This window comes from Bubalus kerabau, chromosome 9 (assembly GCF_029407905.1).
Source record: "Bubalus kerabau isolate K-KA32 ecotype Philippines breed swamp buffalo chromosome 9, PCC_UOA_SB_1v2, whole genome shotgun sequence".
Lineage (NCBI taxonomy): Eukaryota > Metazoa > Chordata > Mammalia > Artiodactyla > Bovidae > Bubalus > Bubalus kerabau.
This window is the reverse complement of record NC_073632.1, coordinates 83,673,796-83,696,267: the sequence shown is the minus strand read 5'-3', so window position 1 is coordinate 83,696,267 and position 22,472 is coordinate 83,673,796. Positions and strand designations below refer to the sequence as shown.

Sequence of the window (22,472 nt, the reverse complement as noted above, 5' to 3'; positions counted from 1 at the left end):
GTCAAATCATCCTCCTGTATATTAAACTTACACATCATCTGTCCATTATGTCTCACTAAAGATGGGACAAAGAAATGTGATGAGAACCCTTTATAGATGGGCCTCCAAATTGCAATCATGGTTTCAAATTTACTGGCAGAAAATCCATTTACTTTTGCAATGTCTACTTGTGAAAACACTGAACCAAGCCCATGAGATGATGTTGAGTAGAGCAGGTATTTTAGCTGTAAGAGATCAGCATCATAGTTGGAGGTGATGATACTCTTCACTCCCCAGTATTAAGGTCTGTTAACCAGAACATACAAAAACTGTGCCTTGAGCGTCTTCAGGAGGATGTCATCAGGGCAGTATCCAGTTATCCCCACAAACCTGTGACTATGCTGAAGGCTGACAAAAAGAAAGAGGTAGGAACACTTTTTACATGCACACAGAGACACTGTTAGTCAGTATTGATGGTTGAGTGGTAATCATTCCCAACTTGTTTTGTTCTGTGTAGAGCCCATTACTCCTTTAAATCATACCTAAAATTCTTGCACTGAGTTATATATATTTTTAAAAAATTGGTTGCCACTGGAATATTCTAAAAATTGTAAAAGTGCCACTGGAATATTCTAAAAAAGGCAGTAGAGATCCTTCAAGTGTGTACACAGCACAATTAGAAGTCACACAATGCAGGCGATGATAATGACAAACAAGACTGTCAGGTGGAAGACCTCTTGTTTGAACTCGAACCTTCCCAGTTTGCTAGGTCTGAGGCATCCCCCGAAATAGCAGCAAGTCCTGGAAGCCTTGGTCACAGCCTGACTAGGACGTGGAATCAAGAGGAAACTGGGATGAGGTGGCCGGCTATGCCTCATTCCTCTCGGACACCCTGACGTACACAGGAAGTAACAGGCAGGACTGTCATCCGTTAGGACAAAGGATAATGATGTAAAAAGAGTCCAAAATTCAAAGATCTCAGATAATCATCCCCAAGTCATGGAAACTGCCTACCTGACAGAAAATCAAATTTACTATTGGAACTGTAACATGTCATGTCATTTCCTTGGCTGTGTATCCCCTCCTGTTCCCTGATGATGAGACGCATATTTTTTTTTTTCTCTCGTCAGGTTTCCAAGACCAGCCTGATGATGCCTTCCTCAGGGGCACAACAGCAGCTCCTGTTGAAACTCTTTTGACATGACTCCACGGAATTTTGAACTTGTCCTAAATCCAGGTTAAACATGGAAAAACAGAAGGTCTTTGGAAAGAGATACTTTTGCTTGTTTTCTTTTTTTGCCCCCAAAACAAAAGAGAACAAAGCAGGCTAACCAATGGAATTAAATGCCCCCTTGAGATCATGTTTGCTCTGATAATATCAAAATTTCTTGCCCTTAAGCCCTCATGTTGATGCTGGTGTTTATATATGCCAAACCTTTAACTTTTTGGGTATTCTTGAGCTATTCTTATCCATAATTGTACCAACCACTTTTAAAAAAAAACTTACATTTCCCTATGTTCTGGAATACTTTTGACTAAACATCATATTAGTTCATAATAAATGAAAAGTTTGAAGTTTTCCTTGAAAATATCAAGTTTTAAAGACTTGCTTTTCATTATAGGCATCTGCTCAGAATTTTCAGAATACTATTGTAATAATTGCCTTTGATAGATATAGATTCCAAGGCAGTAACATCTAATACATTTTTAGTATCTGAATCCTTGCAAAGTAATTTTCTGGACCATTTCATTTGCACTCCTTCGGAACTTATGACAGGAAATCCTTGTTTTCCACGTGTCCTGTTAACTGAAACATGTTTGTATCAGAACCATCCAAACCATGCGTTTTTTAATTTAACCTTGTCAAGATTCAAGCATCGCTGTTCTAATCGCAGTGGCATTTTTCTCTAAAATTATTAAAAAGTTACTCAGGTTGCCTTAAATCGACGTATTCTTTGGCTACTGATGGAGTGCAGGACAAGCACAAAGGGCTTCTGCAGAGTTCTCCATGATCTCGTGGGTTCCTAGTCCTGGATGGAGCAGCCACCTACTTCTAAGGAGCCTGGCCACGCTGTGCCACTGTCCCCAGACACTGCTTTCTAAAAATCTGTCAACTGCACAGCATGTGGCTCCACTCTCTAGTTCCCATGCCTCTTGCCCCTAGCAGTCTATTCATCTCTGTTGAGAAAAAAAGGAAGAAAACTAGTAGTGTGTACCCCAATTATGGGTTTTTGTGGGGGTCAAATTAAAAGCCTACAAGGCACTCTGTGTTTTCTAGGCAGAAAACACAGTAAGGAGTCAATGAAAAGTGAAAGTTGCTCAGTCATGTCCTACTTTGTGACCTCATGGAATGTAGCCTGCCAGGCTCCTCTGTCCCTGGAATTCTCCAGGCAAGATTACTGTGGAGTGGGTAGCCATTCTCTTCTCCATGGAATCGTTCCAACCCAGGGACTGAATCCAGGTCTCCTGCATTGCAGGCAAATTCTTTACCATCTGAGCCAACAGGGAAGCCCAAGAAGTCAATAAGTGTAAGCAATTTAATGAGTGTTTGCCACAATTCTGTCTGCTTGTAGGAGATAATTCTGAGGCTTGTAGCCATATTCATAAAAGACATCCATTTTCCCTTTTCAAGAGCCATTTGAAGCTTCCATGCTAATTTGATCTGGGTTATTGCATTAGTTTTCTACTGCTGCTGTAAAAAATTACCACAAATGCAGTGGCTGAAAACAGCACAGGGCTGCTTTCCCCAGGAGGCTCAGGAAAGAACCCATCTCCTTGTCTTTTCTAGCTTCTACAGGCTTCCTGCATTTGTTAGCACATGAATTCTTCCTTAATCTTCAAAATCAGGAGTGTAGCATTGTCAAATCTCCCACTGCTTCCAAAACTGCAGCTCTTTCTGTGACTATGACATTTTGGCTTCCCTCTTCTAAGGAACCTTGTCCTTACATTGGGCTCAGCCAAATAATCCACGATAACCTTCCCATCTCTCCATCTCAAGATCATAAGTTTTGGAGATTAGGATGTGGACAGAACTGAGGGTCCATTAGTCCATCTACCCCAACACTTGATTTCTCATCTTCAGTGAAAACAAGGGACTAGGTGACATTGGAATTTTCAGATGACTCAAAACTATCAAAGCTATTTATTTTCAGGATTGTTTACATATTATCATGTATCAGAAATATTCAGATAAAAACTCCGTCAAACATTATGAGTTGGTTGATGCATCATCCATTTCTAACTCTTTTCTTGCTTTGTTACCTCTGCTCAGAAAGTGCATACTTCCTTGGAATGGCCAAGTGACACAGTTCTTGCCAATGAGATATAAGTCAAATCTGTTGGGAATTTTGGGGAAACTTTGCTTACATCATTCAAAAAGACCTATGTCTCCCCCTTATTTGGGGGTACAGACCTGATTGCTGGAATTTCAGCAGTCATCCTGTAACCATGAGGAGAAGTCTAGGCTAGGGAATCACAAAGACATTGACCCTGCCATTATTAAGTTACTGAAACAACTGTAGTAACCACCCTAGTAACTTCCTGTTATGTAAGAATAAGTAAACTCATATTTGTGCTACCCACAGTACTTAGGTTCTCTATAACTTACAGTTGAACAAATATAGCAGCTTAATAAATTACTGAGTCTAACCCTGAATGCCACATCCCATAGAAGTCACATAGCAGGACAATAGCAGGAATAAACACTGATAATATTTTAATGGATAATGAATTTATGCTATTATCTGATTATTTTTAAACTTATTAATGGAAAACTCCCTTCTTGAGTCAAACCGATAACTTTACAGGCCAGAAATAAATTGTTGTCCAATGTAAGCCGGCTGAGGAAAGCTTGCCAAGTATTTTTCTCTTTAAAAACATCTCCTATTTCTTATGCTGAGTGCTGAAGAATTGATGCTTTTGAACTGTGGTGTTGGAGAAGACTCTTGAGACTGGACTCAAGAGTCCAAGATCCCTTGGACTGCTAGAGATCAAACCAGTCCATCCTAAAGGAAATCAACATTGAATATTCATAAGAAGGACTGATGCTGAAGCTGAAATTCCAATACTTTGGCCACCTGATGTGAAAAGCTAACTCACTGGAAAAGACCCTGATGCTGGGAAAGATTGAAGACAAGAGGAGAAGGGGACAACAGAAGATGAGATGGTTGGATGGCATCACTGACTCAATGGACATGAGTTTAAGCAAGCTTCGGAAAGATGGTGAAGGACAGGGAAGCCTGGCATGCTGCAGTCCATGGGGTCGCAAAGAGTTGGACACGACTGAGCGACTGAACAACAACAGCAAATTCCTTATGTTTAGTCTTCATCTCTGCTTACCCTTAAAGGTCTATTATTTCTACAACAGAAAATATTTTTCTACCTCTGTTTACATTGGACTTGGATTACTTATTGTCTCACCATTGTTTTTTTTCCCTGGGTCAGTGCAGTTCCTTTCAGTTCTGAAAAGTCAAGGTTTTGTATCACTGCAGAAGAAAAACCTTTGTTTTTGAAGCTAAAATACTTTGTCCAGAGGGGATTTCCAAAAGAATTGAATGGCACACTCAAGGGTGCAAATTCTAGGGAACCCCCTTAACTTCTCCTGTTCTCCCAACAGCAGCCAGTTTCCATGAAGCACTGGCTGCAGCCTGGATAAAGGGATTTGCATACTTTCTGACCCCTGAAGATACTTACCTTGGGTCAGAAGGCTGAGTGGTCAGCAACCTTTATGTAGAATTATGTGGAATGTGTAATGCAGAAGTAAAAACAAGGAAAAGCAGAAAGAAAATAAGAGACAGAGGTTCATGGTCATGCCGTCTTGATGGAAGTATTAATCATAAAAGAAAAGTCTACAAACCCGTCTTAAACATGATGGTTAGTGTGTTAGTCGAGAAGGCAATGGCACCCCACTCCAGTACTCTTGCCTGGAAAATCCCATGGGTGGAGGATCCTGGTAGGCTGCAGTCCACAGGGTCGCGAAGAGTCAGACATGACTGAGTGACTTCACTTTCATGCACTGGAGAAGGAAATGGCAACCCACTCCAGTGTTCTTGCCTGGAGAATCCCAGGGACGGGGGAGCCTGGTGGGCTTCCATCTATGGGGTTGCACAGAGTGGGACATGACTGAAGCGACTTAGCAGCAGCAGCAGCAGCAGTGTGTTAATCCCTCAGTCATGTCCAACTCTGCAACACCATGGACTGTAGCCTGCCAGGCTCCTCTGTCCATAAGAGGGTAGTTACTATGAGAATTGGTACTACTGTTAATTCTTGAAATGTTAGAAGACTTATAAAAATTTTTGTAATTTCAGGTATTTTGACTCCATTTTCAGTGTAGACACTTTAGAGATACCCATATACGTGTTTAATTTTAAGATGGTACAGATTTTAGAAAACACCATCAATTTAACTATGATTTTTTTCTTGTTGTGCGGAGGACATAAAGCAAACCACATTGTGTAGACAAACCAATTTTTATGCAGCCTAATTTTATAAAGATATACAGCATGAAAAGTGAGAATTTTTGTCTTGAAGGAAAACTCTAGTTCTTGTGGCTCTGCCAGAGAGATCTAAGCTCAGATTCTTCACTGTGAACCTGGAATGTGAACTATGGTGGTGGAGCATGTGGTAGGGCTTGTGTTGTGGGGACTGCTTGGAGAAATGTTAAGAGAATTATGAAAAAGGAAAGGTCATGTCACAACTTGGTCAATATTTACAACAAATTTTGGACTTGAGTGCCATAGAAAGTTAAGAATTGAGTTGATTTCACATGTCCTGGTTTATCTGAAGATAAATAGGTCCTACCCTTGACAATATTGTGAAAAGATGAAGACCCATTACAGCTTATGAGGAAACACACAGGAAGACCAAGAATGAGAGTTTGGATTTCAGCTTACTATCAATTTGTGATGTGACCGCGCACATTATTTAGGCTTGCTGGCCTACGATATCCTCTGCAGAATTAGCACAAATAGGCTGTTGATCTCCCACAAAATATCTGAGCCATTGAGAGCACAGGGTTGTACTTCTTTGGGATTACCCAGCGAGTCTGGGGCAGGGATGCGATGGAGGAATTTTCCTCATTTAAGCAGAGTGGCTGCAGGGCCTTGACTGGCATAATGTAGGTTCTGGGGCCAAAGTGAGGAGCAGCACTGGGGCCAGGAGCTGGCACCTGACACCCACCAGCATTGCTCAACCTTCTGAACTCCAGCCCTCTGGGCCAAGGGTCTGTGAGAGGAGTAAGGGCAAGCCCGCCAAAGACCACAAGACCATGTGGAGGCTGAGGATACAGACCTTGGCTTTCAAATCTGTATGACAGATGGTGAAAGTCAAGTGGTCATTTAGTTTCTGCCATCAGGCCTTAGCTTTCTGTCCATTCCCAAGTTCATGTCTGGTATGAGGCACTCATAAGCACTACTAACCTGATGAAATTTGTGAAGGGATGGAGCTGAAGGTAAGAAGAATTCTAAGGGCTACAAAGTGACCACAGTGTGAGAGAAAACAACTAATTGCAAGTGGGAACATAATCTTCTGCAAATGCAAATGGGAGAAATCTTAAAATAATAAAAAGGATTCTGGAGAAAAAAAATCTATCACAAAGTAAATTGATAAGCGTCCCATGCAACGTAATCAACAATGCTCACATGCTTTCTACAGTTAAACAGACTTAGGAACAATCTCTTGGGATCTAACTGAATCATAAGAACAAGAGTTTTTGTCCTCATTCTAGAATGGTGCTTTTCAAAATGTAGATTACAACTCATAAGTGGGTCATAAAATTAATTAGTGGGCCATGACTAGCATATTTTCTTTCTAATGAAATAAAGTAGAATAGATGATATCAGATTGAATGATACGAAGTGAGTTCTGTGAAGCTTTTGCTTCAATTGTGTGTGTGTGTGTGTGTGTGTGTGTGTGCTGGGACACAATGCAGAATATACTTCTTACTGTGGGTAGCTGTCTATAAAAGATTTAAAAACTTTTTTTGAGACTTTCAAAAAATCTGGAGTAAACTTTGTATTGTGGGCTGAATTGTATTCCTTAGAAACATATGTTGAAATCCTAAGCCCAAACGTGTATATGAACTTATTAGTAAATAGCATCTTTGCAGGCCTAACACAAGTCGATACATTAGGGAACATTTTAAACATAATGTGAATTTCACATTTGCTTATGTATGATTTATTCTGGAAGAAACACTAAATGAATGCACCCAGCTGAACCTAACTGTCCTGGAAAACTCAAAATGCTCATAAGCACACATCTCAAATACCTACCTAAGTTGAACAGGTGTTATGAGCCATACCCATCTGCTGTTACAAGTCCCCTGACTGATTTCAGACAACTCTCCTTCCACCATATCTCACTTAACTCACAACTGCTACCCTTCTTGTCTTTGTCAAGGTAAAGTAACATTAATTTTAGTATTTTTGCATTTCTTATCCATTCAAAATATGTGGAACGGGGTTATGTTTTTTCCAAGGTTCTATTTTTCTTTACATGTTACTGCTGACATTTTTGAGTATTGTGTCCGAATCACATTTTTTAAACAAGCCCTGAGGTTGTCATTGTGTGATTCTGTAGGACACAGTGAATGTTTTAGGAATGCTATGTCATGTGATAGCCCAAGTGATTGGATAGTATTTAAAACCATGACACTGAATGAGATTATCTAAGGGGTAGAAACAGAAGAAGTTTGAGTCCAGGGGCACATGAACCATAAACTTCACAGGTAGAGGAGAGGAGGAGTCAGCAAAGGAACCATCTGGTGAGATTGGAGGAGTTGGCTTCTAGAGCTGTGGTTCTAGAGAGTGTTTCAAGGAAGCACTAATCCACTGTGTCCAGTGCTACAGAGAAATCAAGAAAGAAGAGTACTGACTGAGCAATCACCCTGAATATAGTCACATGGAGGTCTTGAGTGATTTTGATAAGTGCAGGTTGGGTAGAGTAGTGAGGATAAGATGAATTGGAGAAGGCTTAGTAGAGAAAGGGAAGAAAAGAACCTATTTCTGAGTAATCATGATATACATTTTATTTGATTTTGATACAAGTCTTTTTCAAGTAAGTTCTATCTTTAACAGGCATATTTATGTGTTGCATGGTATCTCATAGATCAGATCTACTTATAATTTTCAAAGATGACTATGGAGTTCCTACTGTATGCCTGGCAGTGGGAGGGAGGCGCTGTGTTTACGAGGGTAAAAGCTAGAATTGAGGCAGACTTCCTTGTGAATTGTGGTCCCACCCCTCACTAGTTGTCTGAAGTAAGCTTTGCTTCATAGTTCCTAAAATGGGGTTAATAGCCTATCTCATTTGGTCACTGTTGGGACGATGTAAGCTTCAGGATCTTATCTGACACACAGGATGGCTTAATAAAGATCATTAACTTTTTTAAAAACAATGCTGACAGTAAAATTTGGCTTTGAATTTACAATAAAGTCAGGGAGATGAGACAGATAAAAAAAAAATTAAATATGTAAATAAGTATGGTCAAAGGGATTACAGAAAATGAGACTTAAAATGGAACCTAATAGAGCAATAGCTCTGAGAGGGATTCACTCACTTTTACTGAAACCTGCCACTTTGCATAGAGACTATAAGCTGTTATTTGTTCAAGCCTCACAATCATGCCCTGAGGAGGCATTTCTCCCCAGCTCCTGGGAAGAAGACTGAGGCTCCAGGAGGCTCCTTCTTTTGCTCCAGCTCAACAATTAGTTGGGTAGCTGGATGCCCAGGCCCCTATATCTTTCCCAGCAGGCTGTTTTGCAATGCATCCCAGAAGATTTCTCAGAGGACTGAAGGATTGAGTGCCACTTAATGAGAGCCATGGCCAGTTCAATAACTCATCCATGTTAGGGCTTTTACTTCCTCTTCAATTCCCCTGCCTCTCATTCCTGTGCTCTGAGAAAAGTTTCCAAATAAACTGTGTGCACTCAAGTCTTCTCCACAGTCTCTTCATTTAGGGAAACTCAGGCTAAGTAACCATGCTAAAATCAGCAGGTGCAAGGAGGTTACTGGATTTGAGGGGTTACTGGGGAAAGAGAGAGGATGCAAGTCAGAGGGAACTGAAGCGAAAGGAAACAAACTGTAGTCTTCAAAGGAGGGATGCAGGGTCAGCAGGCGAAAGTCCGGGGCAATTCCCAGCCCAAAGCTGATCTTCTTACCCTCACTGTCTTCTGACAGGACCTTCCATGGCTGGACCAGTTCTCAGATGGTGAGGAAGGGTTAAACTTGATGCAGTCTATAGAGGTCAGCCTCCTAGGGCAGAGAAGGATGAAATGTAGAACAGGAAGCAAAAAAATTCTTAGCAAAACTGGGCTTACTCACACATCAGCTTTTCTTCCTGCAGACCATGTCTCACACAATTGACTGTAGCTTCGCTTTGCTTCTAAAGGCCATTTTTTCAAAGTATGTCAATCCTTCTAAGATGAGGTTCCTCTTCCGAGCACACAGGAATCGCTTGTCTGCAAAACAGATTATTTTTATTTATTACTATTGAGCATGGGTTTCCCAAGTGGCGCCAGTGGTAAAGAATCCACCTGCCAATGCAGGAGACACAAGAGACATGGGTTCGATCCCTGGGAATGGAAGATCCACTGGAAGAGGGAATGGAAAACCACTCCAGAGAATTCCAGAATTCTCCAGAATTCTCCAGTATTCTCCAGTATTTCTTGCCTGGGAAAACACCATGGACAGAGGAGTCTGGTGTGCTACACAGTCCTTGGAGTCACAAAGAGTCATACACAACTGAGCACGCATGCCATCATCCATCCATATATTTTATTTTATTTATTTATTTTTTCTCATTAAACTTTTTTTAATGGGTCTCAAATTCTGTGACAGATTTTTGGTCAAGTTGTTTTCATTAAAAAGTACTGATTTTAAAAACTAGTAACTTAAACTGCCACACACAAAACATATGGTCCACAAAAACATTCTCCTTTCCTTCTGAAGGTTTTACAATGCATTGTTATCATTAACCAGTCTTTTACTATTAAACTTAAATGGCCAATTGAGACAAACAGTTCTGAGACCATTCTTCCACCGCTGATTAAGACTGGGGTGACAGGTATTGGGGATAATATTCATTTAGCCTTCTGAGCTTTCTGGGCAGACTTGGTGACCTTGCCAGCTCCAGCTGCCTTCTTGTCCACTGCTTTGATGACACCCACAACGACTGTCTGTCTCATGTCATGCACAGCAAAACGGCCCAGGGGAGGATAATCAGAGAAGCTCTTGACACACATGGGCTTGCCAGGAACCATATCAACGATGGCAGCATCACCAGATTTCAAGAATTTAGGGCCATCTTCCAGCTTTTTCCCAGAACGACAATCAATCTTCTCCTTCAGCTCAGCAAACTTGTAAGCAATGTGAGCTGTGTGACAATCGAGCACAGGTGCATATCCAGCACTGATTTGGCCTGGATGGTTCAAAATAATCACCTGAGCTGTGAAGCCAGCAGCTTCCATGGGTGGATCATTTTTGCTGTCACCAGCCACATTGCCACGACGGACATCTTTGACAGACACGTTCTTGACATTGAAGCCCACATTGTCCCCAGGAAGGGCTTCACTCAATGCTTCATGGTGCATTTCTACAGACTTCACTTCAGTTGTTACATTGACTGGAGCAAAGGTGACCACCATGCCAGGTTTGAGAACACCAGTCTCCACACCACCCACAGGGACAGTACCAATACCACCAATTTTATAGACATCCTGGAGAGGCAAATGCAAGGGTTTGTCACTTGGGCGAGTTGGTGGCAGGATGCAATCCAGAGCTTCAAGCAGGGTGGTTCCACTGGCATTGCCGTCCTTATGGGGGACTTTCCATCCCTTGAACCATGGCATGTTAGCACTTGGCTCCAGCATGTTGTCACCATTCCAGCCAGAAATTGGCACAAATGCTACTGTGTCGGGGTTGTAGCCAATTTTCTTAATGTAGGTGCTGACTTCCTTAACAATTTCTTCATATCTCTTCTGGCTATAGGGTGGCTCAGTGGAATCCATTTTGTTAACACCAACAATTAGTTGTTTCACACCCAGGGTGTAAGCCAGAAGGGCATGCTCACGGGTCTGCCCATTCTTGGAGATACCAGCTTCAAATTCACCAACACCAGCAGCAACAATCAGGACAGCACAGTCAGCCTGGGATATGCCTGTAATCATGTTTTTGATGAAGTCTCTGTGTCCTGGGGCATCAATAATGGTAACATAGTACTTTCTGGTCTCAAATTTCCACAGGGAGATATCAATGGTGATACCACGCTCACGTTCAGCTTTAAGTTTGTCCAAGACCCAGGCATATTTGAAGGAGCCCTTCCCCATCTCGGCAGCCTCCTTCTCGAACTTTTCAATTGTTCTCTTGTCGATCCCGCCACATTTGTAGATCAGATGGCCAGTCGTGGTAGACTTCCCTGAATCTATGTGCCCAATGACAATGATGTTGATGTGGGTCTTCTCCTTTCCCATTCTGGCTTAGGTTTAACGGTGGTTTTCACGACACCTGTGTCCTGGCGGCAAACCCGTTGCGAAAAAGCCATCCATATATTTTATACCTGTTATTTATAGTTAGAATTAACGAATATATATATTTGTATATTTATTAGAATTAATGAATAAATATTGATACATTATTAAAGTCCATAGTTTACTCAGATTTCCTTATTTTATACATAGTGTCTTTTTTCTGATCTAAGACCCCATCCAGGACACCACATTAGTTGGCATGTCTTTTTAGGCCCTCTTGGCTTTGGCAGTTTCTCATAGGTTACTTGCCATTGATAATCTTGACAGTTTTGAGGTGTACTGATCAGGTTTATTGTAGGATGTCCCTTTATTTGTCTAATATCTTTCTCTTAGATAGATTTTTGGGGAGAAAGATTGTTACTGAGTCCAAGCTCCCTCTGCTCACCACATGATAAGTCAATGAATCTGAGACGAGGTGTTCGGACTAGGAAGTGCCTCTATTCTGGAGCTGGCTGATGGAGAAGATGGCAGGCTAGCACCTCAAAATAACCATCTTATCCGGGCCTGGATGTTAGATTCTGGATTAGAGATGGGGGAGGAGGGAGGTGAGGAAACAAAGTAAAAATACCATTTAATTCTAGCGAACATCTCTTAGAATGGCAAGCCTCAGGTAGGGGGATGTGTTAGTTTCACTTCCTTGCAGTCATTTCATGGGTGGTATGAAATGGAGTATCTCCTGTCATATCAACAAACAAAGATGTCACATCTATCTGTGATTCAGTCCTCTGCAAATGTGAATTTCTGAAAGCCTTAGATGAGGGGTGCCAGGGCGCTGTAGTCGTTTGCCACACAAAGAATTCAAGAATGTCACAGTCCTTCACAGGTGGGCAGGGTCAGGTTATCTCCCTGGAGGCAGGCCATTATGCATGCTTATAATACCCAAAGTGGGAAGATAAGGGTTAAAGTCACAGAAGCAGATCCAGCCTAAAATTCAGCCTAAATTAACCCTTCCCAGTTACAAGATCACAGAGGTGAAGTATACTGTCATGACACCATATCAAAGGTACATCCTGTCAATCTGACTCATGACCATTGATGCTGACCTTGATCACCTGGCTGGAGTAGTGTTGGTCAGGTTTCTCCACTGAAGTTATTCTCCTCCCAGCACTTCTCATACTATTTTTTTTGGAAGGGATGCACAGCCCACAGTTGAGAAATGGGAAGTTACATTCCCCCTTCTTTAGGGCAAATACATTATTTAGAATTCTTCTGCATTAACTGAATAATTATATTATTTATATTATATTTATATATTTGTAATATTTATATATTTATATTATAAACATTATATAATATATAATGGAATAGATAGCTATTCCATTCCAGTATACATGCATAGTAGCATTAGAATTGTCAACCTGTACCTCCATGAGAAATAACCTCATCAACTTGGGTAAGCGCTCATATACAGTTCCTTTTTACCCTTAGTCTTACAAACACCTCTCATGTCCAAAGTGACTTAGGTCTGCATGTCTCCCTCCACCCACTTGGGTAAGATGGTCTAAAACATTCTTAAAACGTTTAGATTCCTTTTTCCCAATTTCATCAGTCTACAACAGTCTTTAATTAAAATCATCGGCGATGAAGTAATTTATGAAAGACTCTTCACGACAGTTTGCCTGATTACCACAGGGATGAATCACGGAGGGAAAGGCCCGCATTTCTGTGCTGCTGGAGGCGAGCTCTGAGTTGGCGGGGCTGCAGTCTGGTTCACTGTGACCTCTGCCTGGGAGCCCTGCACAAGGGACCTGCCATAGTAAGACACCCTCAGCTGTGCTGTGACGGTTTTGCGTGTGCAGCTGTCCTCCATGTGTTCAGGAAGGTGTGCTCTGGTGTAATTCAGCCTCTAATATCCGGGTATTTGTGACTCTGAAACACAACTTTTGTTCTTACTGTTTAGTTCCTCAGTCTTGTCCAACTTTTTGTGACTCCATGGACGGTAGCCTGCTAGGCTCCTCTGTCCATGGGATTGCTCAGACAAGAATACTAGAGTGGGAAACCATTTCCTCCTCTGGGGGATCCTCCTGACCCAGGGATCGAACCCACATCTCCTGCACTGGCAGGCAGATTCTTTACCACTGAGCCACCAGGGAAGCCCGAAACACAACATACTTGGTTCTTTTCTTGTTCTTTGAGAAAAATCTACCTATTTCTTTTGAGTCATGGAGCTATGTATAGGGTTGGCCAAAATGTTCATTCAGTTTCCCCAAACTTCCTATGGAAAAACTGGAATGAACTTCTTGGCCAACCCAATAAATAAATAAAATCTCTCTCTCCAGCCTCAAGAATAGTTTCTTCCTCTTATTTTTTCTCTTTCCCAAATAGGATTTTTTTTTTCTTGAATGTGAGTTAAAAGATATTACAAGAAAAAGAGAGTTTAATATAAAGGAAAACATGGACACAATTTTATAATACTAGCTTAATTTTTCTTAAAAAATGATGATAGTGAATCAAATTGGATAATGAAGAAAAGATTAGATATGTTATGAAAATAATAACATCTATGCTTTCTCTCTGGATTATGTAGTTGTTAAGCCGTTTATTTAATTTGTTGAATATTTTGTGGTTACCACTCTGCTTATAAAAAATGGTTGCCAGTTTCAAGTCTCATTGAGGAGAAGGAGCCAGAGGGCATTGTAACAGATATGCACTAATCCTAAAACAGTGTTTGAACACGAGAGCTGGCACTCCTTAGCAGGACTCAGGTGTTACAACCAAGTCTTAAGCCACAGCAGAATTAGAAAAATATCCTACATGGAAACTTTTCTAAGTGGCATATAGTTTGAATTTCTGTTTTCAGTGAACAGAAGGGGAAAGGACTGTGAAATCCATTTTCAGTTGGGGACATATGAAGAGGGCTCATGGAAAGAGGGAAGCTAAAAGATGAATCCAATCTTTCCTTTGAGAAAATAAATCAGAAAAGCCCTATGTAGACTGGACATTTGGAATACCATTGCCTTTGGGACTCTTTCAATGGGAATGTTTGATCACAGATCCCTGGGAAATTGACCAGGCCCCTTGTGTCTGTGTGTGTTAGTCACTCAGTCATGTCCAACTCTTTGCAAACCCCTGGACTTTAGCCTTTATGTGTTAGTTACTCAGTCGTGTCCAACTCTTTGCAACCTCCTGGACTTTAGCCTACCAGGCTCCTCTGTCCATGGGGTTCTCCAGGCCAAATTGCTGGAGTGGGTTGCCATTTTCTCCTCCAGAGGATCTTCCTGACCCAGGGATTGAACCCAGGTCTCCTGCACTACAGGAGGATTTTTACTGTCTGAGCCACCAGGGAAGCCCTTCATTGCTCCATACTTTTCTTTATTGAAGTGTCTACCTGCCACAGAATTGTTGAAACCCTTACACCTCCTGGAATTGGAAAGCCACTCCTTCCCAAGCCCTGCCTTTTGGGGAGAGGCAGAGTTCAGGGAAGCCCTCCCTCATCTTAGGGAGGTGCAAGCCAGCGTGAGCAACCTGACAGTGGGGTCTCCTGTGTTTTGCTTCCTAGATGCCTCACTGGTCTCACCCTTGCCTTGGTCCCCGGAGGTACCCAACGTTATCTGAAAGATTTGAGGTTTAGGCACTACAGCAGTCTGGGCATCTCCCAGGCACATGCAGGAATGTGAGAGCACGGGGTTCCGCTACAGCATTAGCCCCAGTAAAAATAAAGGGCAAGTTGCTAGCCCTCAACCTCAGCTGTGTGAAATGAGTTTATTTCTCTGATCAAAATGCACCTAGAAGGCCCAAGTGCACCTGTCACTGATTAATCTCCCAGAGTCAGCCCAGTCTAATGTGCCTTCTTGAGCAGCTGAGAATGTGTGTTTTCACAGCTGTGTAGTTTGACTATTTTTCTAGTGGCTTAGGGCTGGCTGGCTTGGTCTCCAAGTAGATCCTCCTTGGCCCATTCTTTCTAACTCTGACTTCTGTCCCCACTACAGGTCCTTAGAGCCACCCTGGGTGGTGTTCTGTCAATGATTGTTAACTTTTCTGTAATCAGAATGCCTAGATGCTGATTCTCAGCTGGGTTATGTCTTTCCTACTGCAGGGAAAGTAACTTGTTCCTGGAAAAGTCTAGCACCTCAGTGTCTTGACTGCTAAGATTTTGCATATTTAGAGAAAGCTTTTCCTTATAATTCCCAGATATGACACTTTCCTCTCTACTCCCCCAAGCACCTGGCTTGTATTTCTCGTTACTGCTTCCTCTGCCCTGTGTTTACAGGGTCTGCCATACATGTCTTGCCCTCACCAGTCTATGGGCTCCATGAGTCCTGGGTCAGTATCTCATTAGGCTCTGATTCTTCACAGCATTTAATCCAGTGCCTGTGGACTTGGGATGTGTCTCAGAAAAAAACAATTCTTAAACAAATAAACTAGTGAATGGTTGAATTTATAACTATCAAAGAATTCACAGAAAGCTTTGCCTCTGATTGGACAAGAATGTCTTCTTCCTGGTGTTGAAGCTTCTCCTTGTCAGCCAAAGAGCTGCTTTAGGGAGATGTTGTGGTCACTGAGGGGTGGCCACAGGGAGCACTAAAACAGATCCAGGAAAGAGACATTGTCATGAGTCAAGCTTAGGCACTTATTTGGATAATAAAGGGTAATGCCGGAGTTTGTAATAAGGTATATCAGACAGTTACAAAAGTACAATATGAAGAAATAACTGTTAGTTGGAATCCTTTTGCTGTTAGTTGGAATCTTGTTGCTTTCAACTGTCAGTGAAAATGTATTTATGCTGGATAAGAGCTTTTAGACTCTATTTTTCCAAATGTAAATTTTCTTATGATTCAATACTATGTATCTGCAGAGTTGAGTCTGGAGTATTATGATTTGATAGAAAAATTCCCCAGTGTACCCCTCAAACACTCTCTGGTTGGCTGTTTTCTTTTTTAAGTTTTTTTTGTTTTGATGTGTATCATTTTTAAAGTCTTTATTGAATTTGTTACAACATGGCTTCTGTTCTTTTTGTTTTGACTTTTTTTGGCCACAAGGCATGTAAGGTCTTATCTCCCTCATTAGGGATTGAATCCACACCCCCTGCACGGGAAACCAAAGTCTTAAAACCACTGGACCTCCAGGGATGTTCCTGGTCAGTTGTTTAATTTAGAGTAAGCTAAAGGATGCCCAAGAGCTTTCCAATCTCTGAAACATTAGTTTATGCTTCCCAATGGTTTTTGAAAACACAATTATTCAAAAACAAAACAAAAGACACAGTTACTCAGAGTGCTCTTTACTTAGAGATCCAAATGTACTTCTTGTCATAAATATAATTTAAATAGTTAAATGTGATTTGTTATATGTTCAATGGCTCATTTGAATATATAGTGAATAAAATGTTAATATTTCAATAAGTACTATCTATTAACAAGACCTCAAAATGTATCAGCTATTTAATTAACACAATACCCACATTTTCCTCAAATACAAAACAAGAAGTACCTTCTGCTAGAAACTCCACACCATGATGATGTTCTCATCACAATTTGTGAACGACATTTTGTCAGAGCTGAGAGGAAGGGATTTCTCCTACAGCCCTGAGAGCCAAAGAAGTCTTTATTTAAAACTCCGGTGGGAACATGTCTATCCCAAACTGACACACTTTAAAATGGGTAACCATCAAGGACCTACTGTATAGCACAGGGAGCTCTGTTCAGTGTTAAGTGGCAGCTTGCATGGGAGGGGATTTCGGGGAGAATGGATACATTTATATGTATGGCTGAATCCCTTTGCTGTCAACCTGAAACTATCACAGCATTGTTAATCAGCTATACTCCAATATGAAATAAAAAGTTAAAAAAAATTCCAGTGAGGAAATGAGCATGTCACAGGACCTAAGACCTAAGTAGGAAAGGAAGGAAAAAATCATCACTCAGATTGATGCCTTCTGCTGTAATTGTTCTCCTATCACCACGTTCATGGAACCAGAAAGTATGGAGGACACAGAGATGAGTTACCTATGTATCATATACAAATTGAAATCCACCAGTTCCTCTCTCCTTCCCATTATTTCCCAGTGTTCCCCTTTATGAAACAGGGTAACCTGATATCATACACAGAAGACAGTAGAGTATGGCCCTGACTTAAAGAAAACTTCTGGTGAAAATTTAATTCCTTTTGCTTCACAAAAATATATAAATTAAGTATCCCTCAAATTCTTTATGATCTGACTTGAGCATGGAATCCCATTGACTCATATATAGCATGCTATGTTTTTTGGTCCACCAAAGTGTGTTTAAAAATGAGATTTTGTGGCTTTCCTAAGCTGGTTTAATAATGAGGAAGATAGTCAGGCTTGGCTTTTCCCTGTTTTAAGTTAAATAAGGTTCTGATAAAAAACAAACCAAACTTCTCCTTTCCTCTGTGTTTCTCCTCTTTCATAGCTTTAGATCCTTCCAAAATACCTATCAGATTAAGGTGGGATGCCTTCGAGATCACTATAGATAGCAGAAATTAACTTTTCAACAGTCTTAATTTATTAGGCATTATGCTAAAAGCTTGCTATTCACCATCACTGGGCAAAGATATTTATGTGGGATGAGGTCTCCTTGATTGGAACCATAATCATATGCTGTCTGTTGCTGCTTAACCATAATCAGTGTCCAGGGAATTGCACAAGTGATCCGGGATTTTATTTCAGAGAGATCCTGTACTATGCATAAGCTCTCTGTGAACAAATTCACCATGAAATCCCAGAAAGTCCAAAGATGAGTCATCTGGTATATGGTAGTTCTGGTATATGAATCTCTGATCAAGCTGGTGTTATCTGGTGTGTTGATCAGACTGTAAATGAGGGTGTGTAGTGGGTGGCAGATGTAGAAAGAAGGCAATTTGATGAATGGCAGCTGTTAAAATGAAACAAGGAAGGAGTAGCAGTAAATCTGTGGTTCAGGATACTCTACCATGTACAGAGGGGCCCTACGCTGACAGCGACAAGCTGGCAGAATCAAGGAAATGAATCGCTAACTTTGGAAGCATCGGAGGTGGCCAGAAGTTGAACACGTGCCCACAGAGAAAATGATTTTATTTTGTACACGCTTTCCCAGTTCACATGGACCCATCCCTGAATACACAGCAAACTCCTCCTCGAGAAGAAAAAACACACACACTCCTTCATTTCCCTGATTAATTTGTATTTTATATCAACATCATACATTTGGTTCCTTCTTCTCTTATTACAATCTATGCTTTCCTTCCTTTCTCTGGCAGGGTGAAATATGGAGAATCAGAAAAAAAAAAAAAAAAAGAGAGACTATCTCAACTTGTCCTTAAAACAGAGAGTCCTAGTGTGGCTTTTTGAAAAGAGGCAAGAGTTTGTCAACTCTATGGGGGGAAAAAAGTACCAAACTGTGCCAGATTTCTTGTTTGTTTTGTCTTTCTTTGTGTATGTGTATGATAATAGGTTCTGCATATGAGTTTGCAAAGTTGCTGGTTTAGGCAGGAGGATATTTGTACTGTTTGTCCTTGCTGATTGAGGCAGGGCATGGGATCCACAGCTGTGAGAAGGGCAAGGATAGTTGGAATGGACACAAGGCACCTGTGTTTTCTGTTCATTCTGTACTCTCACTAGCTACTCATTCAGTTCTGGGTTATCTTTCAAAACCTCCTACAGATTCTGCCTCTCAGGAAACCATTTTCAATATACATTCCCTGATCTCCAACTCCATGCCTCATGAATCACTTTTCCCGTACTATTTCTAGACTTTGTGCATATCTCAGTATATTGAATCCTTCGGTTTGCATTCAGTTTACACTAGTATGTGAACCCCTACACAGAACTGATGTTATTTTGCCTGTAGCTCTACACCTAATAGTGAATGGCAGAGTAGAGACCAAGTAAATGTACATTTAACTGACCTGGCTGCAGTCATTTGGATATGGCACATGGGCAAGCCCAGGAATTCACTGCTCTCCAAGGGTAGGATCAATCTCATTGATACCTTATTTAGTTTTTGGCTCTATAAGTTTCCCTCCAAGCCAGTTCTGGTCTGTTGTGAAATGTCTTTCTCATGAGCCACTTCCTCTTCCATCCTGTTAACACACAAACACACATAGTCCAGGCAGAATGTTTCTTTGTAGATTCTAGGCAGTGATAGGGAAATGAAAATACCATATTGCATTAATCCTAAAACACAGATTTTTTTTTTTCACCTTATGAGTTGAAATTAGGGCATATCTTAACATTCACAACTGACATTTGGGAGTAGTATACTCCTCATTGGAGAAGGAAATGGCAATCCTCTCCGGTATTCTTGCCTGGAAAATCCCATGGACAGAGAAGCCTGGCAGGCTACAGTCTACAGGGTCACAAAGAGTCGGACACAACTTAATGACTAAACAACAACAATATTCCTGAAAACTAAATGAATGGTATTTTACCATTATGATTGGCCATGTCTTTTGCTTTCTGAATTGCACTTTTTTGAATTTGAATGATGGTGTCTTAGATCTCTTAAAATATGGTACTTAGGGAAGTAGTCCTACTAGCAGCCAGCCCAGCTCTACCAGGTTATATGGTGAATTCTGGATGCAGTCCAAGTGGTACGTTAAAAACAAACTTCAAACAGACTTTTTTAGAATAAAATGAGAAGATCAGACTTAAGGATCAGAAGGCAAAGTTCACGTGATAGTCATTGTTACATCTCTGGCATTTGACTATGTGCCTGTCATGTATATAATACGTAAAGCATAAAAATAATTACTAACAGCTTTGGGGTCTTTACTCTGTGGTCACTGTGTGTTAAGTGCTTTTCATATATAAGATCATCTAATGTTCAGGACATCACTTTGAGTGGGTTTAAATATGATCTCTATTTTTCAGATGCATAGAGATAACGTGCTTAAGTCTGTAGACAGTAGGTGTCAGAGCTGTGGCTGGATCCCTAGGTCCATCTGACTTCAAAGGCCATGCTCTTGTTCTTAGTACAAAACTTTCTCCCCAGCAGATACTGATATTGGACAAGTGATATTTCTACTAATCTTGCTTGCTCAGAGTTGTCAATTTTTAATTCTCTTTCCCAATTGTTCACTTTCCCAGGCACCATAGTGTCCACTGGTCATTAAGTGACTAGATTTCATATTTGGATAAATATTGCTAGTTTGTAATAAACAGTATGTTATATTTTCTTTATTTAATGATAATAGGCACAATTCTATCAAAACCAAAACCCCCATAAGAGCCATTTGGGTTCATGATGGTATTATACTTCATAAGTGCAATATAATAGAGATAAAATTTTTTAGAAGTAGAAGGAAAAAAAAGTACAATCTCTCTTTGATATGTCACCCTTGAGGTCATGGAAAACTAAGTTCAATGGGCTTGAACAACCTTCTCTGTTTGGGCCAAGATCTGTTTTTTCCAATACCGAGAATCCCAAGCATAACCTTAAGAAATGACTGAGGAAATTCGCTTCAGGTACAAAAGATTCTGTTAGACCAGTCAGTTACCTTTTCTCTCTCTATTCATTACAGAGCTCAGAATGAGGTGGAGGTTGGTGGGGGGCAGGGCAGGGGGAGTGCACACTATGCCCGCAGTGGGAGGCGCACTAACTTAGCCCAGACTTCACTGAGCTATTGCTGGGTGTGGCAGGCACTCCCCTCCCCACCCCTACCTCAGTCACCTGGAGGCCTTGTTCCAACATGGACTGCTGGACCCACTCCGAGTTTCTGATTTATTAGGACTGTGGCAAGTCCTGAGAATTTGTGTATAATCAAATTCCCAGATGCTGCTGATGCTGGTCCTAGGTGCCACATTCGGAGAACCACTGGCCTCAACAATAGGAGTCCTAGGCTTGGATCCTGGATTCCTCACTTGACTAGCCGTGATGTAAGGAAACTGTGATATAAGGAGTCTTGGTTCCTTATCTGTAAACTGAATGATAAACTACCTGTTCTACCCATCTTATGACTTGTGTGAAAAGAAAATAATACACTTGCCAATTACTTAAAAGCCTATTATTATCATTACTAATATTATTGTGAAAGAAATTATAGATTTATGGCACCCCAGCAAGGAGCTGGCAGAATGTTTGAATTACACAAGGCCTAGGAAACAATTCAGAGAATTCAGAGTAAATGTTAAACCCTGAAGTGTGCAACACAGCGGCATTAGGGACCAGCATGGAATGTGAATCAAAAGAACACGGGTTCTTATGTGGCCCTCCAAAGCTGCATGTATGTGTTCAAATCCTGGCTCCATAGGACTGGAATCAGTTTCCCATCTAGAAAGAGAATGAGAGGACCCACCTTGCAAGCTTGTGTGAGGGCTGTTCAGATAATGCATTTAAAGAACCAGCACAGTGCCTGACACACAACTGGTACTCAACAAATATTAGCTCCTTATATAGATGTCACCTTTGGGAAAGATTGAGGGCAGAAGGAGAAGGGGGAAAGAGGATGAAACAGTTGGATAACAACATTGACTCAATGGACATGAGCAAACTCGAGGAGGTAGAGAAGGACAAGGAGGCCTGGTATGCTGCAATCCATGGAGTCACAAAGAGTTGGACACAACTGAGTGACTGAACAACAACAAATACAGCCATGTCCCACAAGGCAGCCAGCTTCCTAATCCTTAAAGGCCATATTCCAACAATGCTGCTTCGAATGAGTAGTTGGACTCACTGACCTCCAAGGTTCCTTCCCAATGAGATCCTAATGTCAACACAAGGCAAATGCATCTGGTCAGCTGCCAGCAACCAAGGATTGTTTCCTTTAGCCTTCTGACTAACAGCTATACCACTCACGTCTTTGCCATGACCTACCATATAACCATTAAGCAACACTTTCTGGAATTCCCTAGCAGACAGAGCACTAACAGTAGAAAAATTGAAATTACAGGAGGATCAGTGAGTGGAGCCCTTTATTTTCCCCCTGGATTATGTGACAATCGAATCAAGTCTAAACCAGAGAATGCATGACAGTACAGTGAGCTCTTCACTCGCAGATGCCAGATAAGCTTCAGCGATCTGCTCTGGGTGGGTG

The 22,472-nt window shown here is 41.2% G+C and overlaps 1 protein-coding gene across 1 annotated transcript; it reads right to left on the bottom strand.

Annotated features, from left to right (window-relative positions):
• Nucleotides 1-10,040: 10,040 nt before the first annotated feature.
• On the bottom strand, nt 10,041-11,512 carry LOC129620059 (elongation factor 1-alpha 1-like). Its single transcript, XM_055535735.1, has one exon. The coding sequence runs from the start codon at nt 11,445-11,447 to the stop codon at nt 10,059-10,061; it is 1,389 nt and encodes a 462-aa protein (XP_055391710.1). The 5' UTR covers nt 11,448-11,512; the 3' UTR covers nt 10,041-10,058.
• Nucleotides 11,513-22,472: the final 10,960 nt, after the last annotated feature.